General features: G+C 33.0%; 1 protein-coding gene across 1 annotated transcript in view; it reads right to left on the bottom strand.

Annotated features, from left to right (window-relative positions):
* Window positions 1-14,311: 14,311 nt before the first annotated feature.
* Window positions 14,312-27,273, bottom strand: part of Dnah3 (dynein heavy chain 3, axonemal) — a 671,994-nt gene continuing 659,032 nt past the window's right edge. The window contains exons 62-63 of the mRNA XM_075308183.1: window positions 17,384-17,594; window positions 14,312-14,744 (exon numbers count right to left, since the gene is read on the bottom strand). Coding sequence (XP_075164298.1) covers window positions 14,418-14,744; window positions 17,384-17,594 — 538 coding nt within the window. The 3' untranslated portion in view covers window positions 14,312-14,417. The remainder of the gene's footprint in view (window positions 14,745-17,383; window positions 17,595-27,273) is intronic.

Genomic DNA, 27,273 nt, shown 5'->3' with positions numbered 1-27,273 from the left:
TTTGTAAGCCAGCACACTAACCACTGGGCTACGTAGCTGTTATGGTCATCAAGAGATAATTATCGTTATAAGTCATATTTATATAGCATAGCTTGCGGCGCCCACGAGCCGATGCAAACATAACATTGTTAAACATACATTTGTTGGCGACGTGGAGCAGTGGTTGGTACGTCCGCCTTGCATGCCAAGGGTCCTGGGTTCGATCCCTGCTTCGACCGACACCATTTATTTTTATTTTTTTTTTACATATATTTTTTTACGTATATTCCAAATACGTTCGGAATATCCCGAAAAGGTGTTCAACATTACATACTACTATATTAACTTTTTACTACGAAAATGTAAAGTGTGTCTTATAAAAGACTTAAATTCAGAAAAAAACAGTGCTTGATATAAACGAAATGGACTGATTTCAAATCATATATTATTTTTTATTGCCAAAATAAAAAAATTGTAACAAAAAAGGGTTTTGTACACAAGTTTGAAATTTTCGAAGAAATTCAAAAAACTCTTACCAAGAAAGAACGTGAATTCGAGTAATATATAAATATTTTTCCATCGATTCCTAAAGTTAACGATAACCATTCAAAAGCACATTATATTTAAATTCGAAACAATAATTTTACAACCAACACATAAACTTATTGAGGTGTGAACAATTGTTTGCTTTCTTTAATAATTCATTCTAAAGAAAATAAACTTATTCAATTGTTGCTTTGGATTAGAGGTGTGCACGTGAGTAATATTTTACTCACGCTCACGCACACTCACGACGGAAAAATCTTACTCACGCACACTCACGCACGAAAATTTTTCGAACCGCTCACGCTCACGAACACTCACGAATGAATTTATTTTAAAAATCACGCTCACGCACACTCACGATAGAAAAATTCTACTCACGCACACTCACGCACGAAAAAAATTCGAGGCATTCACGCTCACGCACACTCACGAAAGACAATTTTTGCTCACGCACGCTCACGCACGAAAAATATTCGAGCCGCTCACACTCACGAATGGATTTATTTTAAAAAATCACGCTCACGCACACTCACGAAAGAAATTTTTTGCTCACGCACGAAAATATTTCAAGACGCTCACGCACACTCACGAAGGAATTTATTTTCCAAAACTCACGCACGAAAATTGTTCTTGAAGCTCACACTCGCGACAAAGAATTGTTACAAATGCACGAAAAATTTTGTGAAGAATTTATGCACATTCACGACTGTAGAAATGCTAATTTGACGATAAATAATATATATACCCAGCAAAAACTAGGCAACCACATCTCATTAGAATTGGCATTACCAGGAGTAAAGCTGTCATTACACGTTGCATTACATTGCGGTGAGTTATAATGACTTATTTGTAATGACAAAAATAAATACTTCTTGGTAATTTTCGAATTGTTATTCTCAAATGTTTAGGCAGTTGGCTTAATTGAAAGGTTGAATACTTCTTAGTACGAATGAACTAAAATATTTTTCTATGCTAACTTAATGGAAATTAAAATACATATATACCGTTCGACTCAGAATCACCTCCTGAGTTGATCTAGCCCTTGGTGTCCGTCCGTCCATGTATTTGTTGTTCGCAGGATTCCGGTCGCAATTATTAACCGATTTTGATTAAATTTGGTATGTGGCTCTTTATTGGCACAAGGACGAACGCTATTGAATTTAGATATAGCTCCCATATACACAGTCTCACATAAGTTTACATACCCTTGAGGTTTTTACCTTATAACTAAACATGTTTCTTGTTGTTGTTTATAATCCAGACTAAAAACATCTTCTTGAAAATGGACAAATACTTTGTTTTTCAAATTAATTTACAAAATCTAAAGCATATATATATATATATATATATATATATATATATATATATATATATATATATATATATATATATATATATATATATATATATATATATATATATATATATATATATATATATATATATATATATATATATATATATATATATATATATATATATATATATATATATATATATATATATATATATATATATATATATATATGCATATTTTATTATATTTTAATAATTAAAGAAAATACAATTTCTTAAACCGTATGTAAACTTGTGTAAGACTGTGTATATGTATCGCCCGATTTCGATAAATGGGGTCAGATTGCGCTCATTTACTAACCGATCGGCGTCAAATTTGTCACAATGTGATCCACTGACTCTACGTGCAAAATATCATCCAAATCGGTGCAGATTTGGATATAGCTGCCATATATATAGCTAGCGCCCAATTTTCAAAATTTGCCCCTTATAACCTTATTGTTGACCATTGTGGCCTCATTTATTAACCGATCTTACTCAAAGTTAGCACAAGGTAATGTCCTGTAATATCAACAAAACCTGCAAAATATAATCCAAATCGGGTCATATTTAGATATAGCTCTTATATATATTTTTCGCCCGTTTTTGAAAAATGTACCCCTTGTAACTTTATTTCTAACCATAGTAGCCTTATCTAATACCCGATCTTACTCTAATTTAGCACAAGGCAACCCTCTGTGGTATCAACCAATATATGGATATTGCTCCCATATAAATTCGTCGATCGATTTTCCCAAATTTGACCATAATATTCTTATTTATTAACCTATGTAGCTCAAATTTCAAATAAACATGTATTAGCCGATCGTATTGAGACTTGTATGTAGCTATTACATAAATCTATTACCCTATTTTCAGAAATTTGAATTTATTACCCACACTAATTGAGTGATTTCCAGTTTTTTTAATAAAGGACTCAACATTAGTAGCATACTAAATAACTCTGTAGGTTCAGAATCAACTATACTCCTATGTTAATATCAGGCATTTCTGTTCAGATTATGATAAAACTCCCATGTACCCAGTAATGTTATTAAATCTGGAAATGTGGTTTTCCCCAAACCTATATCATTGATACCCTACAATGTTCACTAATTCAGTAGGGGTGATTTGGGGTATGATGTAGTCGGCCCGGCCCGACTTTCTACTTTACTCGTTAATTCGAATTTTATTTAATCTACCAATTTTTATGGTACACTTTTTCGACAATATTTCTCATTTTCGTTAGAAAAAAAAACACAGCAATATTTTATAAAAGGTTTTATTGTTTAAGGAACGGCACTATACTCGGTTTTTGCACCGAAAACCAGCGCTTCAACATTACTTTTTTAATCAATTAATTTTAAATGAAAAAAAACTATTACACAATCCATACATTGGAAGGTTTAGTGTGACCAAAGTCGTGAGTGTGACCAATGTCGTGAGCGTGATTCAAATCGTGGTCGTGACTGATATCGTGAGTGCGATTGACATCGTGATCGTGATTCAAATCGAGATCGTGATTCAACTCGTGAGCGTGATTCAAATCGTGAGCGTGATACAAGTCGTGAGCGTGATTGAAATCGTGAGCGTGATTAAAATCGTGAGCGTGATTTAAATCGTGAGCGTGATTAAAGTAGTTATCGTGATTCAAATCGTGAGCGTGATTTTGTTTTCGTGAGTGTAATTATCAAACATTTTTACTCACGCACATTCACGAAGAATTTTTTTTCGTGACTCACGCTCACGCACGAAAATTTTCAGCTTGATCACGCTCACGCACGCTCACGAGATTGACTCCATCGTGCCTCACGGCTCACGCGTGAGTCACGAAAATTTTCGTGAGTCACGAAAATTTCGTGTCACGTGCCCACCTCTACTTTGGATCATTCCCCACCAAGTTATAATACAATTTGCCTAAAAATGTTATAATGTTATTCTGGTTTTACCGATGCGAGTTTTGCCGTTAAAATGAGAAATACTTTTAGTGGCAAAACTCAAACTCAATGTCCGCTTTTATTTTCGAAAGTATCCGTCATCTCCTCTTGGACTACTTATTAATAAAGAGGAACTAAACTTTGTTTTTATAGATCTTACTGTTTAATTTTTCACTGTTTCCCAATGTTTTCATTTTACTGTAACAACTCTAAAAAGAGTACACTGAAAAAAATATTGTCGTGACGCCAAAGATTTCATGTCCTTAAAATAACAATACAAATTTTGCTTAGCTTAGACGACGCATTTCTCTAATATAAAATTTTTTCCATGTTCAAAAGTCGATAAACTTTTCAATGAAGTCGTGTTGTCCTTATAATTAAGTGATTTGACTTGAAAATGGGTATCATAACATGAAAGAAAAAAATTTGAACTAAGGTCAACTTGACTTTAATAATTCAGAAACAGTCTTTAAAACTAATGAAATTGTCTTTAAATTTGTTGCATTTTTGCATCTTGACTACAAAGCAAAAATCGTTAAAAAATAGGACATGTTTTTCAACACTTTATTTCAAAGACGTTTTACTTGAAACATAGCACAATTCCTACTGTCTTGTTTTTAACGGACTTTTTATAGCATATGAAGGGAGCCACCGTGGTGCAATGGCTAGCATGCCCGCCTTGCATACACAAGGTCGTGGGTTCGATTCCTGCTACGACCGAACACCAAAAAGTTTTTCAGCGGTGGATTATCCTACCTCAGTAATGCTGGTGACATTTCTGAGGGTTTCAAAGCTTCTCTAAATGGTTTCACTGCAATGTAGAACGCCGTTCGGACTCGGCTATAAAATGGAGGTCCCTTGCATTGAGTTTAACATGGAATTGGGCAGCACTCAGTGATAAGAGAGAAGTTCACCACTGTGGTATCACAATGGACTGAATAGTTTAAGTGAGCCTGATACATTGGACTGCCACATAACCTAACCTAACCTAGCATATGAAAAAAGCTGAAAAAGCGAAAAATTAAAATTTGCTTCATAGAGTCAAATACACAAAACCCACATTTAAAAGAGAATTGTGTCTTAAAAGTATCCTTACTTGAATTCTCGGCTTCATTGGCTCGGAATCAATACCAAAATTTTTAAAATAGAGACACAATCTTTGGAACCGGGCATGCTATTTTTCAGTGTATAGTGCCCTTTCGTTAGTTTTTATGAAGATCCCTTTGTTTACCTTTGTTTGAATATTTTGACTTACTCGTCCTACACTCAAAAAAAAAAAAGTGAACTCTCTATTTCACTAAAGCCAATTTAACTTTATTTTAGTTCATAGAAATATTATGTTTGGAGAAAGTTTTCTTTACTCTAATACTTTTTTGTGTACGTTAGTTAAATTAACTAAACCCGAGGAAAACAATATACTCAAATGAAGCATAAAGATTAACTAAATTCGTGTCTTCCACAAAATAGTTCAGAATTTCTTTAAATTTGTAAATTTTACCAAAAATTCGTATGTCACTAAAGACATTCTTGCAATTTTGAACTCCAAGTTTTTTCTTCAAACAACAAAATTTTCTTTAACAAGTGAAAAAACTTAGTTATGTCTTATAAATTTTCTTGTATTTGTCGAAAAACATTTACTTATTTTTATGACATCGGCGTGATGCCAACGTTTGTAATACTGTTTAGTTAAAATTTTCTACAAATATTCAAAATTTTCTAAAATTAATCGAAAGTTTTCTTCCTGGTGGTTTCACTGGTTTTTCAGTGTACGTTCCGATTTGTTTTGACGAAACGGAAAAAAGTGTCCGTAATGCGGAAATGATAAACAAAACTCATGCTTTTTTTTTAATGTCTTTTCTCTTGGTTCCGAATGAATTTTCTCTCCGAATACTCATTTTAATCTTTTTACTTAAGCATATACAATTTTTGGCGGTCTTATATCACAACATATATTTGTTTACTCCAAATTTGTATTTACACTTGTTTATATACGCACATAGTATTTTTCCAATCTTTAATGGAATTTTCTTTGTGTATATATAAAGGGTGATTCTTTTGAGGTTAGGATTTTCATGCATTAGTATTTGACAGATCACGTGGGATTTCAGACATGGTGTCAAAGAGAAAGATGCTCAGTATGCTTTGACATTTCATCATGAATAGACTTACTAACGAGCAACGCTTGCAAATCATTGAATTTTATTACCAAAATCAGTGTTCGGTTCGAAATGTGTTTATCGACAAATTTTGTTCAGCGATGAGGCTCATTTCTGGTTGAATGGCTACGTAAATAAGCAAAATTGCCGCATTTGGAGTGAAGAGCAACCAGAAGCCGTTCAAGAACTGCCCATGCATCCCGAAAAATGCACTGTTTGGTGTGGTTTGTACGCTGGTGGAATCATTGGACCGTATTTTTTCAAAGATGCTGTTGGACGCAACGTTACGGTGAATGGCGATCGCTATCGTTCGATGCTAACAAACTTTTTGTTGCCAAAAATGGAAGAACTGAACTTGGTTGACATGTGGTTTCAACAAGATGGCGCTACATGCCACACAGCTCGCGATTCTATGGCCATTTTGAGGGAAAACTTCGGAGAACAATTCATCTCAAGAAATGGACCGGTAAGTTGGCCACCAAGATCATGCGATTTGACGCCTTTAGACTATTTTTTGTGGGGCTACGTCAAGTCTAAAGTCTACAGAAATAAGCCAGCAACTATTCCAGCTTTGGAAGACAACATTTCCGAAGAAATTCGGGCTATTCCGGCCGAAATGCTCGAAAAAGTTGCCCAAAATTGGACTTTCCGAATGGACCACCTAAGACGCAGCCGCGGTCAACATTTAAATGAAATTATCTTCAAAAAGTAAATGTCATGGACCAATCTAACGTTTCAAATAAAGAACCGATGAGATTTTGCAAATTTTATGCGTTTTTAAAAAAAAAAAAGTTATCAAGCTCTTAACAAATCACCCTTTATTTTTAAGGCGCCAATTGGTTACTTTAATTATTTTACTTCCAGCATACACTTTATGTCTCTCTTGCTAAACTCATATATGTTTATAGTCTATTTCTAAATTAATATATGCTTGCATCCAAGCATATTATATTTACAAACATTTTATTTCCCAAACATAATATGTTCTAACATATTAACATATATTTCCCAAACATATTATGCTAGTTTATGAACATTATATGCTTGCACTTCAAAATATTGTGTTTAAAAATTTGAGTTCCAAACATATAATTTTTACACCCAAACATATGAAAAACAGTCTTTTTCGTCCGTGTGGGCGCAATTTCTTTCTTGGTTCATTAAAAGAAATCGGAACGTACGTGGAGTAAGTAAAAAAAAAATACAAAGGGATCTTCATAAAAATAACGAAAGCGCACTATACTCTTTGTAGAGTATAGTGTTCCCCTTTAGTTTAGTTCCACTTTATATAAAAGCGGGTATTAAGTTCGAGTTTTGCAGCTACAACTATTGAAAAATTTATTTTCTTTAAATTTATTTTCTTTTAGAGCAATAATGCCAACTTAATATCGGCTTTAAAAGTAAAAATGAAATTAAGTACAAAACACGATAAGTTTTAAATGCATTTAAAATGGTGTTAAATGCTAGTAAAAAACTTTATACGCCGAAATAAATTTATGTGTATATTATAAAATTATTTATGTATGCTTATACTCGACTCCACGTTCTTCTTTTGTTGGAGTTTTTGAATTCCTTCCAAAATTTCAAACTTTTATACCAAAAACAGTTCTTTTATTACAAAATTGTTATTTTTCCAATAAAAAAAAAATAATATTTTATCCAAAAGCTCAGCCCATTTCGTTTATATCAAGCACTGTTTCTGACTGTAAATCTTTAATAACCCACATTTTGAAGTTTCATTATAAAAATGTAATATGGTATAAATATAAATGTGTAAAAAAAATTGGTGTTCGGTCGGAACAGGGATTGAACTTACGACCCTTTGCATGAAAGGCGGACATGCTAACCATTGCTTCACGTGGCAAACAAATGTATGTTTCTGTTAAATAATGTTTTGTTTGCATCGGCTCGTGGGCGCTGCAGACTATGCTACATAAATATAACTTATAACGATAATTGTCTATTGATGGCCATAACAGCTACGTAGCCCAGTAGATAGTGTGATAGCTTACAAACTGTATGGTCCTCGGTTCGATTCTCCGTCCAGGAGAAAGGTAAAAATTAACAAATTTATAAAATTGAATAATTTCTTCAACATTATTTGTATTACAGAAAAAGGTGCCAAGAACTAAAAAATTTCGTGGAAATGAAAATTATGTGAGGGAATGAGCACAATCTTCTTTGGCGAAAATTCTTCCAAGCATATAATATTTTTGGGGTCAAAATGCTTCCAAACATACAATATTTTCACATAAAACAGACATATTAATGTTTCGACAGTATCCAATAATACATATGCTTCCTGCTAAATATGTTTGGAACAAATGTTAGAGAAGCGATTTTTTTGAGGGTGTGTGTTTTGTTTATCATTTTGGCATTATGAGCACAATTATTTTCTTGGTTCCTCAAAAGAAATCGGAACGGATCTTCATGAAGAATAACGAATAGGCACTCTACTCTTTTTAGAGTTGGAACAGTAAAATGAGAAAAGGGCCAAACAGTGAACAATATTAATAAGTAGTCCAATAGAAGTTGAACACTTTCAAAAATAAAAGCGAGCAGTAAATTAAATTATTTTTCATTTTAGCGGTAAAACTCGAATCTGTAAAAGCAGAATAACATGAAAACATGTCCATTTTATCGCGATAAAGCCAACTTAATACCGGCCCTAAGGGTTAAAATGATATTAAGACCCAACCCAGCAAAAAAAACTGGAAGTTCTTCCAAAGGCGCAACTTTAAACACACTTCCAGAAGATGAACTCCCAATGATGTTCTTTATTTTAACTACCCAGGAAGATCTTTTAATTAAATTTTTTATAACTTGGTTTTTTAATACTTTTAATGGATAATTTTAACTTTTTTGTTTCAAATAGGTTAAAAACAGAGTAAGAATTCATAAAATGGTACAAATCATTTAAATTTTGTTGACAAAAATGCTAAATCCAATCTGGAAAAATTGTGAATTATTGAAACTATTTGAAGTCAAACGTTTCTGACAAGCATTAGAATCCATTAAAACTTATAAAAAATTTTAAAAATTATTTATTTGACAAAATATCACAGAATTTTTTTATTTACATCCAAAACATTGAATTCGGTTCACACCTAAAGAAGTGATGCAAATTCAGTGCAACGACTGTTGAAATGGAGGGCTTCCGTCCTATGACACGCCCATGTTAAATTCATCGCTTCTGCGTCAACCATGTACAAAATTTCAGCCGGATCGGATGAAATTTGCTTCTCTTAGAGGCTCCGCAAGCCAAATCTGGGGATCGGTTTATATGTGGGCTATATCCTATAATCCTTAAGTGAAGGTCAAAATCTATGGATCCAAGTAAACTTTTTTTTGAGTGTAATATCAACAAAACCTGTAAAATATAATCCACATCGGTTCCGATTTAGATATAAAAAAATTTACCCTTCATTTACTCCCGATTTCCTCTTTTTTTATAATGGACTCAATATTATTGGCATACTAACTCTGTAGGATTAGTATCAACTATAGCTCATAATCTCTGGCATTTTTTGAAAATTGCTTGAAACTGAAAGTAAAATTTCCAGACTTTACTCCTCGTAGTCCTTTAAATAATGGCGGAAAAAAATCTACAGATTTAAGATTTCAAATCAAGGCTTTATTTCAACATTTACACCATATGTTTATGATTACTCTAAAACTCAAACAAAATTGGTTCATATAATCTGATCTAGTCTTCATAGGTAAAATCTCTAAATTTAACTTCGTCATCAAACTTTCTCATCAAACCCCCTGAAATTCTATATATTCCCGCTAAAAAATTTGGAAGTTCTTCCAAAGGCATAACTTTAAAAGCACTTCCAAAAGATGTACTCCCAATGATGTTCTTTATTTTAGCTACAGGAAGTTTACTGAATTTGCATCACTTCTTAAGGTGTGATCCGAATTCAGTGTTTTGGATGTGATTTAAGAAATTTTAAGATATTTTGACAAATAATTAATTTTTAATTCTTTTTTTATGATTTTTAATGCATTTTAACGCTTGTCTGGAACACAGAAAAAAATTTCACGAACATTTTTCCAATTAAAATTTTAATTGAGTTTTATAAAATATCCAATTAAAAATTTAATTGAATCAACAAATTTTTTAATTGAAATAAAAATCAGTCACACAAATTACTAGTATCAATTAATTTTTTAATTGGATCAATTAATTTTTTAATTGACTGTCAATTAATTTTTTAATTGATACTATCATTTCTGTGATTGAAGACATTTCAATTAAAAAATCAATTGGATCAATTAATTTCATGATTGAATCAGAAAAAAATTTTTTGTGTGAACGTTTGACACAAAATATTTTCAAAAATTCTCAATTTTTCGAGAAAAATTTAGAATGCAAAAATTGGTCCACATCGGTCCATAATTATATATAGTCCCCATTTAAACCGATCCCGAGATTTGGCTTTCGGAGCCTCTAAGAGAAGCATATTTCATGCGATCTGACTGAGAAGGATATTTCTAAGAGAAGCATATTTCATCCGATCTGACTGAAATTTGGTACTTGATGTTGGTGTATGGACTCTAACAACCATGCAAAAATTGGTCCACATCTGTCCATAATTATATATAGCCCCCAGATTTGGTTTGCGGAGCCTCTAAGAGAAGCAAATTTCTTCCGATCCGGCTGAAATTTGGAACATGGTGTTGGTATATGCTCTCTAACAACCATGCAAAAATTGGTCCACATCGGTTCATAATTATATAGCCCCAAATATACCGATCCCCAGATTTGGCTTGCGGAGCCTCTGAGAGCCAAAAATAATCTACCAAAATTTTATTGCCATAGAAAATTTTGTCAAAATTTTATATTTCTGTAGAAAATTTGGCAAAATTTTATTTCTATAGAAAATGTTGTCAACATTGTATTTCAATGTAGCGGCAGCAGAAATGAGAAGACAACACCAGCGACATAGGTTTTAATTTTATTTATTTATTTTATTCCCTTCGATGATTTCCGAAGGAGATCGAGATATCGAATTATAAAAAAAAAAATAAAACAGAAAATAAAACTCTGACCTCGAGCTTGAATTTACAAAAAGAAAACAGAAGGTAATAAACAAAAAGGTCAAAAAACAAAAACAACAAACTTACATTGTATTTCTTTAGAAAATTTTTTCAAGACGTAATCACTATAGAAAATTTTGTTAAAAATTTATTTCTATAGCAAATTTTGTCATAGAAATAAATTTTTAACAAAATTTGTTTTATTTCTATAGAATTTTTTTTTCAGAATTTTATTTCTGCAGAAAATTTTGTCAAAATTTTATTTCTATAGAAAATTTATGAAGCACCTCTTAGTTAGAGAGCAATATTTTGCAAAATCTTCCAAAACATCAAGAATTCTACCAATCTACCAAACAATAAAAAATCTCTCATTTTTTGGTATAATCGTGTTCATAAATGTATATAGCCCCCATATAAAGCGACCCCCATATTTCAATTCTGCCTTTATAATTACCGCACAAGTGTTCATATCGGTTCGCAATAATTTCTTCCCTATATACCGGTCAAACACTGAATATATACGTATTTATTCGGCCTTTGTTTTGCCTAATATATATCCCGCATTGACAGTTTAAAGATGATGTTAAGAAGTGTTAAGATGCCTTGCCATCGGCCGCAACCCCAGTAATTCAATTGTGTATGACCGTCTTTAGTAGAAGTTTCTACGCAATCCATGTTGGAGGGTACATAAGATTCGGCCTGGCCGAACTTACGGCCGTATATACTTGTTCAAATTGTAAAAATTAGATAATTAGAATATGGAAGTGTAATAAAAAAATATTGATAACAATAAAAAGTGTAAAATTGAGGGGAACGATTTTTTTGTTTTAATTTCTTCATTCAAATGAACTTCCGAGGCACAACTTCTAAAGCAATGCAAACGATCCGCAAACGAAGTACTTCCATCCTATGTCAAGCCCATAAAATCCATTGGTGATGATCCAAGTTTGCAATACTTCCAGATCACAAGTTGGGGATCCAAACTACTTTTTCGGAAGTTATTTTTTTACTGGGTATATAATAATAAACCGATATGGACTCATTTTTGCATGGTAGAGTATAACTGACATCGTACACCAAATTTCAACCGGATCGGATGTATTTTCTGCCTATTTTTTTTTTCAAACCTTTGAAATTGGCGTGCCCTCGTTTGAAGAAATATTCATTAAATTAACTGAGATATTGGATCTTTGGATTAATTTGAGAAATTCAAGAACATTCATTAAACATAATTATTTTTGTTTCAGTTGTTAAAGAAAATTTCTTAGCTTGAAAAAAAAAATTGGAGCTCAAAATTGCAAAACCGTCTTTACGAAGTTCGGGATGGGCGCATTTTGGGGAAAGTTTGCAAATTTTAAAAAATTGTGAATTATTTTGTGGGGGTCACGAATATAGTAAATCATTATGCTTCATTCGCGCGCATGTATATTTTTCCCCCTTTTTTGATAACCTTCACCAATGCTGCCATATATATTTATAACCGATCTGGTCATAAAGAACGTATTTATCAAGAGATCTTCTTCAAATTTCGTATATTCAAAAGGTTTGTAAGTAAATTTTAAATTTTGCAGAATACCAGTCAAATCAGATTTAGATATAGCTTTACAGAGAGCATAGTTTTACTTGGATTGACGTGAAATTTTGCACAGAGAGTAAAATTACTGTTCTAACTGTGTATGCCAAGTGTGATTCAAATCGGTTCTGATTTAGATATAGTTCCAATATATAGCTTTCGCCCGATTTACACTCATATGGCCCCACGGGCTAAACTTTTATTCCAAGTTACGTGAAATTTTGCACAGGGAGTAAAATAATAAATATGCATACCGAATTTGATTGAAATCGGCTCAGATGTATATATAGCTCCCATATATATTGTCCAATTTACACCCATATGACCACCATAGTTCAAAATGACACTCCCATTTACTTGAAATTGTACAGAGGGAATGGAAATAACATTCTTGCTATGCATGCCAAATTTGGTTCAGATTTAGGTATAACGCTCATATATATTACAGGTGTGCATGTGACACGAAAATGTTGTGACTCACGAAAATTATTCGGGAATCACGACATTCTTCGTGAGTCACGATATTTTCGGCAGTTACGGTATTTTTCGTGAGTCACGACATTTTCTTGCGTGAGTAGGTTAGGTGGCAGCCCGATGTATCAGGCTCACTTAGACTGAGTGCTGCACGATTCCATGTTAAACTCAATGACAAGGAACCTCCTTTTTATAGCAGAGTCCCAACAGCGTTCCACATTGCAGTGAAACCACTTAGAGAAGCTTTGAAACACTCAGAAATGTCACCAGCATTACTGAGGTGGGGAAATCCACCGCTGAAAATCTTTTTGGTGTTCGGCCGAAGCAGGAATCGAACCCACGACCTTGTGTATGCAAAGCGGTATGCTAACCATTGCACCACGGTGGCTCACGAGTGTGTGTAGAGAAGAAACTTTATATCAGAGAAATTCGTCTTCTATGCTAAGCAAAATTCGCGGTCGTATTTTAAGGAACTCACGTCAATATTTTTTTTTTCAGTGTAAAAGGTAAATTTAACCGGATAGGATGAAATTTGCTCTTAGAGGCGCCCTAAATTAAATCTTGTTATTGGTTTTTATGGGGGATATAGTCAAATATGATCCATTTGCAATACCACACCCTCACTCATTCCAAACACCTTTTGCTTCAAGCATACATATTTTCAGAATTGGTCCAAAAAAAATATTGTTTGTATTGTTCAAATATATTATGTTTCACCTTAGGCTTACACTGATAGTAAAAAATTTTAATGAAATTTATATATTTTTAAGGCGCCAATTGGTTATTTCCATTCTTTTACTTGCAGCGTACTCTCTAGGTCTCTCTTTCTAAATACATATATGTTTATAGCCTGCTTCTAAATTGGTATATGTTTGCATCCAAGTATATTATATTATCAAACATTTTATATCCCAAACATAATATATTCTAACATAATAACAAATATGTCCCAAACATGTTATGCTAGTTTATGAACATTGTATGCTTGTACTTAAAAATATTTTTTTACACCCAAACATATGAAAAACAGTCTTTTTCGTACGTGCATCTGAACAATTACTTATGCCAAGTTTTAAGCCGATAGGTTATTTCATTCAGGATGGACATCGCTAGATCGACTCAGAATTTTATCAACTAAGGCTGATAAAGAATATACGTACTTTATGGAGTCAATATTTCCAAGTTTTACACACCATACCCTTCCCCTCAATTATTCCATAGTGAATGTCATTATAAGGCAAAAGTAAAAAAAATTATTTGTGGTTTGGATTTATTAATAATCATTACTCTAATTTTGTATATGTTATAAAAATAAACTCTTGTACATCCGCAATAAAAAATTCCCAATTATGTCAAAGTGGTGGTCGTATTGGATTAATCATCCAATTGACATAATGATGCAGCCCCACGATTAATCCAATGCATTTGATTCTTTGTGCACGGCAAATTCATGTACATTACAAAATTAGTCGAATGGCCAGTTGTAGATAGAACACCACGCCTTTCACTTGTCTTATAGACAGGACATTCGTAGATTGGCTGAATATCCTTGAGGGCAACATTATCTTCTTTCGTCTCATCTTCGGTTTTAATTGTGGGCAACATGCAAATTACAGGTAAAGTGTCGAACAGAACTTTAGAAAATGATTCATCAACAGCACCCTTGCTGCGATCCCAGCGGCAGCCTTCAAGGAATAGACCCTGTAAAATGCAAAGTAAAGATAATGAAACAATGATAAGTATTATGATGCAGAAGTTTTAACACAATTTATAATAGTTCGACATTAACGAGTCATTTAATAATGATTATGTGGTGATTAGAAAACAGATTAGAAATAAAACTTTTGCGTACAATGTATGTGGATATTAGATTTAAAGTTTCGATGCTCACAGAGGAACTTTTTCACATTATATGAAATAAAATCAAGTGTATATATGGCCTTAAGTTCAGAGGGACCGAATCTTAACTACAAGCAATGACTAAAAATGTTTAGAAAACTGGTATCACAAACGATGTTGTTTTCTTGCAGTTTTTAAATTCTTAAAAAATTCAAACTTTTATCATCACCAAAATTGGCGCAAAACTTTTAGTTTTGCAATAATAAAAATACTTTTTATTCGAAAATCACTGTCGTTTGCTCGTTTATATCATACACTGTTTCCTGGCTTTATGTCTTAAATAAGGCACATGTTGAGGTTTCCTGCGTTCTTTGAATCTATTTCGTGAGGGATTACCTCCTTTTGATATCGTTACCTTAGAAAAGGTTCGACTTGCCAAAGTTTCGCCACCTGTCGACCCGTTTACACGTCGACTAATGCGCTTTACAGACTATCAGTTATTCCGTGCTCGTGTCGAACATATCCCATATATTGTGCACATTATAAGTTAAGTCCGAAGGCATAATAAGGGGAGCCACCGTGGTGCAATGGTTAGCATGCCCGTCTTGCATACACGAGGTCGTGGGTACGATTCCTGCTACGACCGAACACCAAAAGGTTTTTCAGCGTTGGATTATCCCACCTCAGTAATGCTGGTGACATTTCTGGAATGTGGAACGCCATTCGGACTCGAATATAAAAAGGAGGTCCCTTGTCATTGAGCTTAACATGGAATCGGGCAGCACTCAGTGATAAGAGAGAAGTTCACCACTGTGGTACCACAATGGACTGAATAGTCTAAGTGAGCCTGATACATCGGGCTGCCACCTAACCTAACCTAAAACCCAAAATAGGAGGATCGGTTTATATGGAAGCTATATTTTAAAAACTTGGACAGATATAGCCCATTTTCGAACTTGGCCTGTGCGTAGACAAAATACGAATTTGTGTAAAGTTTCAGGACGATAGCGGCACTATTTAAGACTGACGTCTTAGATTTTTTTTCGATGGGTATTAAGAAGTCCCACGCTGTGAGCGAATTTGGTCACTCCAAACATTTTCAATAGATAATGTTACTTTTTTATGGGGAACATGTAACATGTTTGTCGCAACTATCTTATTTTCTAGGACAATATGTATGTGGGTTCGGCAAGCATGTTACAGTTTCTTCCTAAGTAAAATTAATCTCTTGAAATATATATGACGTGATATCAGTTTCAATTAAATTTTTAATTGGAAATATATTGGGGGCATTTTTTTCTCTGTGTAATAGCACAATACAGCCATTGGAAACAAAATCTTTCTGCAATTCATCAAAAAGTCTTCGTTTCGGGGCGAATAATAATATCACCTCAGTTGACTGCGTCCAACTCAACCTTCTAATGCCCAAGCCCGCCTTTAGGCGGGCTTCATTTAATAAGGGAGCTTTTAGTAAAACACACCTTAAGACAACAAAAATGGGCAAAATAAAAAGAAAACTTATTTGAAACTATTCAAGAGGTAAACTTCTGCAGCATATGCTGAAGTTTACCGTGTAATTTTTTCTTGCTTAGTTCTCTTGCTTTTGTGTCATTAACATTGAAATTTTAATCAGCTGTCAAAAAAATTGGGGCATTAGAGGGTTAAGCATTTTCTTACTTGCTGTGTCACCGAAATATTCCCAACTAAAAAGTTGATTGAAGTTGAAAACTTGTTCAATTAAAAAATTAATTGATACAATTAACTATTTAATCAAACTCGGAAGAATAAGACAGTTGACAAATTATGGATATATTATTTAAATTCTTTATTATTATTATTATTTTTTTTTTTTTGAAACTATAAATTTTTGAAACAAACTAAAATGGATTAAAAATAGTTATAGAAAGTAATTGAAATATAGTAAAGCGATTACAAAAAGTTTCGTTTTTAATTAAAAAATAATTGAATTTTGCAATCAACATCAATTAAAAATTTAATTGAATCAATTAAAAAATTAATTGTGATTTGCTAATGAAATCAATTAATTTTTTTGATGCTCAATTAAAAATGTAATTGATACTATCATTTTCGTGATTGAAGACATTTCAATTAATTGGATCAATTAATTTTGTGATTGAATCTGAAAACAATTTTTTTTGTGTGTATAATACAGTTTGTGTGTGTGAATGTGGAAAATGTGTGTTAACTTAGTGAGTGCGAGCTACTGTTCTCCTACGTACTCCTACGACACTAACGGTGCAAACATTTATTGTTTTTCTTTCAAGACTTTTTCTTTGATACTCGCATTACTGTTCTTACTTGAAAAAACTTTGTTTCATCGTTGATTTCCTTCCGTTTCTGTATTTGGTTATGTATTCGAGAAAAAAAGGAACAAATATGGCCATTTATAATATAAAATTTCTTTTTATCTTCTTTTTTTATTATATTCTTAGTTTAGGTATTAAATTCGTGTGGAGCGAAAACAAATCAAAACTACGTACCCGTATGTATGCTCCTAGTTCTGGCCCTTGATCAGCTTTCATTTCGTACTTCGTCACTTCGAAATCAATTTTCACCATATCAATCTGGAAGCGATTCTTTCTGGAATAGTTTTGCAGTACACCAGTCATAAACGATTGGGTGAAATAGAACCCGGGCAGCCAAAAGACTGTAGGTTCACCCTCATCTATCCATCGTTGAAAGAATTCCAATCTGCAAAAAAAAAGAACAAACGAAGATATACACTAACAGAGGAACTAAAGGGCTGTGGGTTGGATGGTTGAAAATCCCAGAATGGAATGTTATGGAATGCATGCGAGAAAAACTTGGCCAGATAAAAGTTTGCACAAATCCTACTTAGAGAGCACTTTTCTTAAATTTAATTAGTTTTCTCAGCATTTATTCGAATTTCCTTTGATCTCAAGTAAACGCCAGCAATTTCGGTTTAAGTATTTTTTCTTCAACTGGTTAGTGTGTGTGTATGTGTGTTACCAGTTAAATAAGTTTGGAATGCTGGTTGGTTTTCTTTAAGCTTAACATCGAAAAATTAATTAAAGTTCACATAACAACATAAATGATTGATAAATAAAAGATAAATAGCGGTGACGTCAACAGAGGCAAGTGTACATAAATACACTGACAAAAAAAAAAAAAACAAAAAAACGTTTACTTGAATTCAAAGATGCTGCTTATTTAAAATTAAGACACTTTTTAGGGAGTTATCTACCTTTAAATTTAGGCTCTATATAATTAAAATTAAGATATAGATCTCATTTATGGAATTTTCGTTCCCTTCTTTACGATATATCAACAATGGTGCTCATTTACAAATAAAGGGTGTTTTTATGAGAATTTTTTTTAATATGAGTCACTCTGTTACCTGATAGTAGCTAAAGTGACGACTCTACTCAGCACCAAAGATGGTCTGCATCTAATTTTTTAAGGTTTGCGACTGTCGCAAAGTTGAAAACACCCTAATATACACGTCGTAACTGTAGAAAAAGTTGCAAACGTCACAAACTCAAAATATTTCAGTCCCTTCAGCTACACACAAAAAAATTTCACGAAAATTTTTCCAATTAAAATTTTAATTGGGTTTTAAAAAATATTCAATTAAAAATTTAATTGATTCAAAAAAATTTTTAATTGAAACAAAAATCAATCACGAAAATAATAGTATCAATTAATTTTTTAATTGAATCAATTAACTTTTTAATTGACCTTCAATTAATTTTTTTTTGATGCTATCATTTCTGTGATTGAAGACATTTCAATTAAAAATTAATTGGATCAATTAATTTCGTGATTGAATCAGAAAAAATTTTGTTTGTGTGTAGGCAGCGAATAATATCCAAGATGATGATACATGCGAAAAAGTTTCAATTCTCAGGAATGTTCATAAATTTATTAACGAGTTTAAAAAACTTGAGAATGGAGTCATATCAATTGCACTACAAAAAAGCATGCCCGGTTCCAAAGATTTTGCCTTTTAACAATTTTGGTATTGATTCCGAGCCAAAGAAGCGGAGAATACAAGTAAGGATACTTTTAAGACACAATGCTCATTTATATTTGGGTTTTGTGTTCTGCTTCTAGGAAGCAAATTTTAATTTTTCGTTTTTTTTTCACTTTTTTCATGGGCTATCAAAGTCTTTTAAAAACGAGTTAACGACAATTTTAGTTTCGAAATTCAGATTCGACTTCCTTTCTAGTGGATATGATATGTTTTAAGTAAAAAACGCCTTTAAAATAAAGTGTTGAAAAACATGTCATATTTTTGAACGATTTTTTGCTTTGTAGTCAATATGCAAAAAGACAACAAATTTAAAGACAATTTCATTAATTTTAAAGAAACATTTTTCTTTCATGTTATGATACCCATTTTGAAGTAAACTCACATAATTATAAGGACAATACGACTTCATTGACAAGTTTATCGACTTTTGGACAAAGAAAAAAACTTTATATTAGAGAAATACGTCTTTTATGCTAAACAAAATTTGCATTCGCATTTTATGGACATGAAATCTTTGGCCTCACGACAATATTTTTTTCAGTGTGGAAACTCCAAGCCAAAATTACTATGAACTACTCTATGGTGCATCAAACGTGACGGTCGCTTCTCGCGTATAATTAGGTTAAAGTAGCAACCCGATTTATTGGCAGGCTCACTTAGACTATTCTAAACTAAAAGTACCTAATACATATGCGTACTTCTACACAGACAAAAATATCACCAAAATATTTCCAATTAAAAAGTTAAGTAAAGTTGAAAATGTTTTCAATTAATAAATTAATTGATACAATTAACTTTTTAATCATGATAGAAACATTAAGTTAATTAAGTCAATGATTGAAAATTTTAAAATTTTTAATTAAAAAATTAATTGATACAATTAACTTTTTAATCAAAATCGGAAGACTAATTCAGTTAAAAAAGTGCTGATTTTTTTTTTTAATTTTTAATTAAAAATGTTTTTCAAACAATCATTTGTTAATCCAAATAAAAACTCTAAGCCAATTCAGAAAGTAATTAAAAATAGTTACCTTTTTTAATTAATAAATTAATTAAGTTTTGCAATCAACATCAATTAAATTTTTAATTGAATCAATTAAAAAATTAATTGAAATTTGCTGAAAAAATCAATTAATTTTTTAATCAAGAATTTTTTCTATGTCCAATTAAAACTGTGATTGATACTATCATTTTCGTGATTGAAGACATTTCAATTAAAATATTAATAGGATCAATTAATTTGGTGATTGAATCAGAAAAAAAAATTTGTGTGTAGTTTTAACCACTGAACCTACTTGATTTTGTCTTTTGTTGAACCATATGGATTGTTCCAAATTATTTTTTAAACTTTCAGAAATTTCTCCAGAAGCTGCACTGAAAAAAATATTGACCTAATATGGAAGATTATGCAACTTAAATTTTAGGAATCGAAATTTACCCAAAGTTAAAGACAACATTCTTTAAAATAATGGCATTTTAATTAAATGAAAGTTTATAATCCTTGCTTCAAACCTTTTTTTATTAAATTTAGGACACAAATCTTGAAAATTTCCTCTTTCTCTTTGCTGAAGTTGTAGATTTTGAAGTAAGGCTAATTTTCCTTAAAGTAAAGAAAAACATTTTTAATTTAAAGAAATCGTATTTAACTCAACTGACATATTGCATTTTTAAATTTAAGATAAAATCGCTTCAAATATAGGCTAAGACTAATTTTAAGAATTTGCATCTTTGGTTTAAAGTTTTTTTAAATTAAGAAAACTGTTTTTACCTCTACGTACCTGTCATAATTTGGATTTTAAATTGGAATTTGTTTGTACATAAATACCTTTATTATTATCTCGCAAAAAGAGGATAAAAATTCGATGAATGAGATCTGTATCTAATTTTAATTTTATTTATTCTAGATTTAAAGCAAGGAAGGTCCGTCAAAGATGTCTTTATTTTAAAGAAGCCGCATCTTTGGCTCGGAATCAATACCAAAATCCTTAAGGGATTCGGAAATTTGGCCTCCAGAATGACCTTTGTGCAAAATAGTCGTGGTGCCCATAAGCCCGAAATTATATTTAAATATTAAATGACAATAAATTATCTACCAAATAAACATTTTTTATCATCTCATAATTGGCATATGTTTTATTTAAATTTCAAATCAGCAAGCTATTACAAAAACGCTCTTTATATATCAGCTTAAAACCCCAATTTCCCGCAGACTTTTGTTTTCTTTAATTTTATAAAAACAAAAATTTAAAGCAAGGATACAAAATCCTCATAATAAGTATTAGCATATATTTGAAACTTTTCTATCATTAATACAAAGAATCAAAATCTCAGTTAATTTAAAGTTTACTTCTTCTTTACTTTAAGAAAAATTTTCCTTATTTCAAAAACATACGACTTTAATGCAGGGACCCAAATTGCAAAGATATGTTCTTTTTGGATCCGGAAGTAGTGCAAAATTGGCGCAGAAGCGATGAATTTAACATGGGCTTGTCATAGGGGGGATGTCCACAGACCCGCCTTTCCACAGGGCACTCTGAGCACGTGCCCAGGGACCCGCGATAAATAAGGGCCCCCTAACTCCTGCCAGATTGCTGAATTTTATTATGTTATTAGATGTTAATGAGAAAGAGTTAGACATGGAATGTTTGCATTTCACAGAATACTTGAAAATTGCTGACAGTGAAAACGAGGGAACTAATTCTATGTTAAAATTATATCAAATATCTTTAAAGAAAACAACATTGACGACACATTTTCAAATGTAGAAATCGCAATGAGAATCTTTTTAAGCATGATGCTTACTAACTGCAGTGGGGAAAGTTCCTTCTCCAAACTAAAAAGAATTAAAAATGAGCTGAGAAGTAAAGGGTGATTTGTTAAGAGCTTGATAACTTTAAAAAAAAAAAAAAAACGCATAAAATTTGCAAAATCTCATCGGTTCTTTATTTGAAACGTTAGATTGGTCCATGACATTTACTTTTTGAAGATAATTTCATTTAAATGTTGACCGCGGCTGCGTCTTAGGTGGTCCATTCGGAAAGTCCAATTTTGGGCAACTTTTTCGAGCATTTCGGCCGGAATAGCCCGAATTTCTTCGGAAATGTTGTCTTCCAAAGCTGGAATAGTTGCTGGCTTATTTCTGTAGACTTTAGACTTGACGTAGCCCCACAAAAAATAGTCTAAAGGCGTCAAATCGCATGATCTTGGTGGCCAACTTACCGGTCCATTTCTTGAGATGAATTGTTCTCCGAAGTTTTCCCTCAAAATGGCCATAGAATCGCGAGCTGTGTGGCATGTAGCGCCATCTTGTTGAAACCACATGTCAACCAAGTTCAGTTCTTCCATTTTTGGCAACAAAAAGTTTGTTAGCATCGAACGATAGCGATCGCCATTCACCGTAACGTTGCGTCCAACAGCATCTTTGAAAAAAATACGGTCCAATGATTCCACCAGCGTACAAACCACACCAAACAGTGCATTTTTCGGGATGCATGGGCAGTTCTTGAACGGCTTCTGGTTGCTCTTCACTCCAAATGCGGCAATTTTGCTTATTTACGTAGCCATTCAACCAGAAATGAGCCTCATCGCTGAACAAAATTTGTCGATAAAAAAGCGGATTTTCTGCCAACTTTTCTAGGGCCCATTCACTGAAAATTCGACGTTGTGGCAGATCGTAAGTCTATTCACGATGAAATGTCAAAGCATACTGAGCATCTTTCTCTTTGACACCATGTCTGAAATCCCACGTGATCTGTCAAATACTAATGCATGAAAATCCTAACCTCAAAAGAATCACCCTTTACAATGCTTCAAGAGAGATTAAGATTAGGGAGATCGCTGATGTCCATAGAATCCCAACAAAAAAAGCGTCGCCAAAAAGTAGTAAAAATGTGATTTTTGGATCCGGAAGTGGCGAAAAATTGGCACAGAAGCGATGAATTTAACATGGGCTTGTCATAGGACGGATGTCCACCATTTCCACAGCAGCTGCACTGCGTTGCTTCACTTCTTAAAGTGTGATCCGAATTCATCTTAAATTAAAAAAAAATTTAATGTTATTTTGCCAAAAACAATTTTTTATGATTTTTAATGCATTCTAACCTTTGTTCGAAACTTTTGACCTCAAATATTTCCAAAAATTCTCAATTTTTATAGACTGTATATAGCATTTTTTTTTGACAAAATTTAAATAATTTTTTCTTTTTATTAATCCTTACTCTGTTTTTAACCTATTTGAAACAAACAAAGCTCAAATTACCCTTTAAAAATATGAAAAAAGCGAGTTAAAAAAATTGAGTTGAAAGAACTTCCTGAGCAGTTCAAATAAAGAACATCTTTGGAGGACATTTTTTGAAAGTGCTTTTAAAGTTGTGCTCTTAGAAGTACTTTCAATTTTTTTCTGGGATGTGATGTGCTAAAAAGCAAAGAATTTGAAGAAGTGGCTAACGATATTGCCTTATCACAATGGACCGAATAGTCTAAGTGAGCCTGAAACTTATCGGGCTGCCACTTTAACCTAACCAAACGATTCTGCCTGTCTCAAATCTGGAAGGGTTCCTCTTCAAACGGCATAAATTAGACGGCAACTCTGATGCCAGTCCCCCTAACGCCAACTTCTGATGTTCATGAGAAAAGATAATTGTGTCGTAAAAAGTTGTAAGAGATGTAAGTCGTTTAAGTTCTGCTCTGTCGCGTATTCTAATCGATTTTGTTTTACCGTTACAGTTGCCGGTTTAAAGTGCCATCAACTATAGATCGATTATTGTTTACAATTTTTAATTCTACCTTTGCTCCCAATTTTTTTTTTTTACTTTTTTTTACAAAAGAATTAATAAACTGAAATTTTGAATTCCAATATAATTGAATTCTTAAAAGATTTTTAATCACTAATCTGTGAATGCTAAGGGAGTTACGTTTGTGGCAAATATTACATTTATCATTCGCTTAATGCGAGTAGCAATAAAAACCTCATTTATCGATTTTTTTGTTTATTATAACAAAATAATGTTCTCTAAATATTCCCATATGATTAAGCTATCAAACTTAAGGTTGTTTTCCGCAAATAAAAATACTTATTTTTTGCATTGTTCCCAACGTTTCGACAATTTTTGTTGTCTTCATCATAATAATAAATAATGTTCTGTCAAAGTCATAAGGGCCCCATTATACTAATATGCCAGGGCCTCTAAAAGGTTAAAGACGGCCCTGGATGTCCACCATTTAAACAGCCGTTGCACTGAATTTGCATCACTTCTTAAGGTGTGATCCGAATTCATTGTTTTGGATGTGAATTAAAAAATTTTGCGATATTTTGCTAAATACATAATTTTTATAATTTTTTTATGATTTTTAATACATTCTAACGCTTCATAATAGGTACAATTTTGTTAATGTTTACTCTTTTTTTAACCTTTTTTAAACAAAAAATTAAATTTACGCATTAAAAATAAGAAATAGCGAGTTATAAATAATTGAATTAAAAGAACTTCCTGTTCATGTTTTGGAGATACCTCAACCAGAGTGGCTAAAGTGCTTCGACAATTTTTTCAAGCACATGCAAAACATGATATATTTATCGTATATAAACTATATGATGCGTTACAAATGGAATGATATTTTATGGTGAAGGCTATAAAAAAACATTTGCTCCAATTTCCGGAATAATGACAATTTTGAATTGAACCACTTTAGATACACTTCTCAGAAATAGCTATTACTATGAAATTAAGATGACTACTTTTGTCAGCTTAATTTTATTACGTTCGTTTACATTTAAATTGCAGTTCGTGTATCTCTAAGCTTTCTTCAATGAAAATTGATAAATTGAAATTTTTATTTTAGTTACCCAGCCAACAAATCTCACTACGAAATAATTTTGTAAGTAGCTTAGTTCAAAATTGATAAGCAATTTCTATTAAAAAGAAATCGTTTTTACACTTGCAAAGATATGTCCTTTGAGGAACACAACAAAAAAATTATATTTGGAAACACTAAAATTATGGCGAATATACGGTAGGCACTACTTTGTAGTGCCCAATTTACAGAATTCCAAAACATATTTACGTGGTATTAAAGATTACGAAACCTAAATTTTAGGATGCGCAATTTACACAATACTATGAATAAATTCAAAATAATGAAATTTTAATTAAAAGAAAGTTTATATATCATTGTTAAAAAAAACAACAAGTATATACGGCCGTAAATTCGGCCAGGCCGAATCTTATGTATCCTCCACCATGGATTCCGTAGAAACTTCTACGAAAGACTGTCATCCATAATCGAATTACTTGGGTTGTGGTAATACTTACCGATGGTAAGGTATCTTAAAACTTCTTAACATCGTCTTCTAGTCCATACGTGGTATATATTACACAAAAAAGGTGTATATAGGTAAGTCTACAAATAATTACGGTACTTAGAGAGCCAGAATTGAAATATGGGGGTCGCTTATATGGAGGCTCTATATAATTATGGACCAATTTCGACCAATTTTTGCATGGGTGTTTGGCGCCATATAATAAAACCACGTACCAAATTTCAACTGAATCAGATGAAGTTTGCTATTACAAGAGGATCCGGAGGTCAAATCTGGGGATCGCTTTATATGGGGGCTACATATAATTATGGGCCGATATGGACTAATTCCTGCATCTTTGTTAGAGACCATATAAAGGGTGATACGGTCAAAATTTGGTCAATATAAACTTGACGTATTTCTTTCAATTTTGCATTTAAAAAACCTGAACACCCCTCATTTTGAAGGTGTGTGTGTGTAGAATGTTGCTCCCATTTTGATTTTGGAATTCACTCTTCAGTTGTCAAAATGCCGTCCGAGCTACTCGCACGCAAAGCTAGCAAAATCGCTAAGAGTTGCCAAATCAACCGTTATAAATGTAATTAAAGAGTTTGGGGAACGTTTGTCGACAGCCAGGAAGTCTGGATCGAGGGGAAATCGAAAACCGGAAGCCGCTGAGATGACGAAGAGAGTTGTCGGTAGTTTCAAGCGAAACCCTAACCTCTCTCTCCGAGATGCCCCAAATAACTGGGTTTATCTTCTACAACCGTGCATCGAGCCAAAAAACGAGCCGGACTATCGACTTACAAGAAGGTAGAGACTACAAATCGCGATGATACACAAAATACGACGGCCAAAGCGCAATCCCGGAGGCTGACACGACGATGCCGATGAAGTTTGACTGCTTGGTAATGGACGACGAAACCTACGTCAAAGCCGACTACAAGCAGCTTCCGGGACAGGAGTTTTATACGGCAAAAGGAAGGGCAAAGGTAGCAAATATTTTCAAGCACATAAAACTGTCAAAGTTCGCAAAGAAATATCTGGTTTGGCAAGACATCTGTACCTGTGGCTTGAAAAGCTGTATTTTCATAGCTTCCGGGACTGTCAACCAAGAAATTTACGTAAAAGAGTATTTGAATAAACGTCTGCTGCCTTTCCTGAAGAAACACGGTTGTTCCGTACTGTTTTGGCCGGATTTGGCATTTTGCCATTACGGTAAAAAGGCCATGGAGTGGTACGCCGCCAACAACGTGCAGGTGGTTCCTAAGGACAAGAACACTCCCAACACGCCAGAGCTCGGCCCAACTGAGAAATACTGGGCTATTGTCAAGCGGAACCTAAAGAAGACCAAAAAACTGCTAAGGACGAGCAGCAGTTCAAGGCAAACTGGCTCTCTGCGGCGAAGAAGGTGGACAAGGTGGCTGTACAAAATCTGATGGCAGGTGTCCAGCGTGACGCCCGGCAATTCGGATTTGGAAAAGCGAAAGCCTAACTGAATATTTTTCCTGAATTTTATACTAATTGAACTTGAAAATTTAAATTTATTTGATTTTTTAAATAAACGATTTCACCGATTTACACGCGTTTTCGCTTGACCAAATTTTGACCGTATCACCCTTTACTAACACCACGTACCAAATTTCAACCGAGTCGGATGAATTTTGCTCTTCCACAAGGCTCCGGAGGTCAAATCTGGAGAATGGTTTATATGGGGGCTATATATAATTATTGACCGATATGGACCAATTCTGGCACGGTTGTTAGAGACCATATACTTACACCATGTTCCAAATTTCAACCGGATCAGATGAAATTTACTTCTTTTAGAGGCTTCGCAAGCCAAATCTGAGGATCGGTTTATATGGGGGCTATATATAATTGTGAACCGATGAGCATCAATTTTTGCATGAATGTTAGAAACTATATACTAACACCACGTTCCACATTTGAACCGGATCGAATGAATTTTGCTCCTCCAAGAGGCTCCCTAGGTCAAATCTGGAGAATGGTTTATATGGGGGCTATATATAATTATGGACCGAAATGGACCAATTTTTGCATGGTTTTTAGAGACC

This window comes from Haematobia irritans, chromosome 4 (genome assembly GCF_050003625.1).
Source record: "Haematobia irritans isolate KBUSLIRL chromosome 4, ASM5000362v1, whole genome shotgun sequence".
Classification (NCBI taxonomy): domain Eukaryota; kingdom Metazoa; phylum Arthropoda; class Insecta; order Diptera; family Muscidae; genus Haematobia; species Haematobia irritans.
Note: the sequence above shows the minus strand (reverse complement) of the source record. Positions and strands in the feature narration are given on the sequence as shown.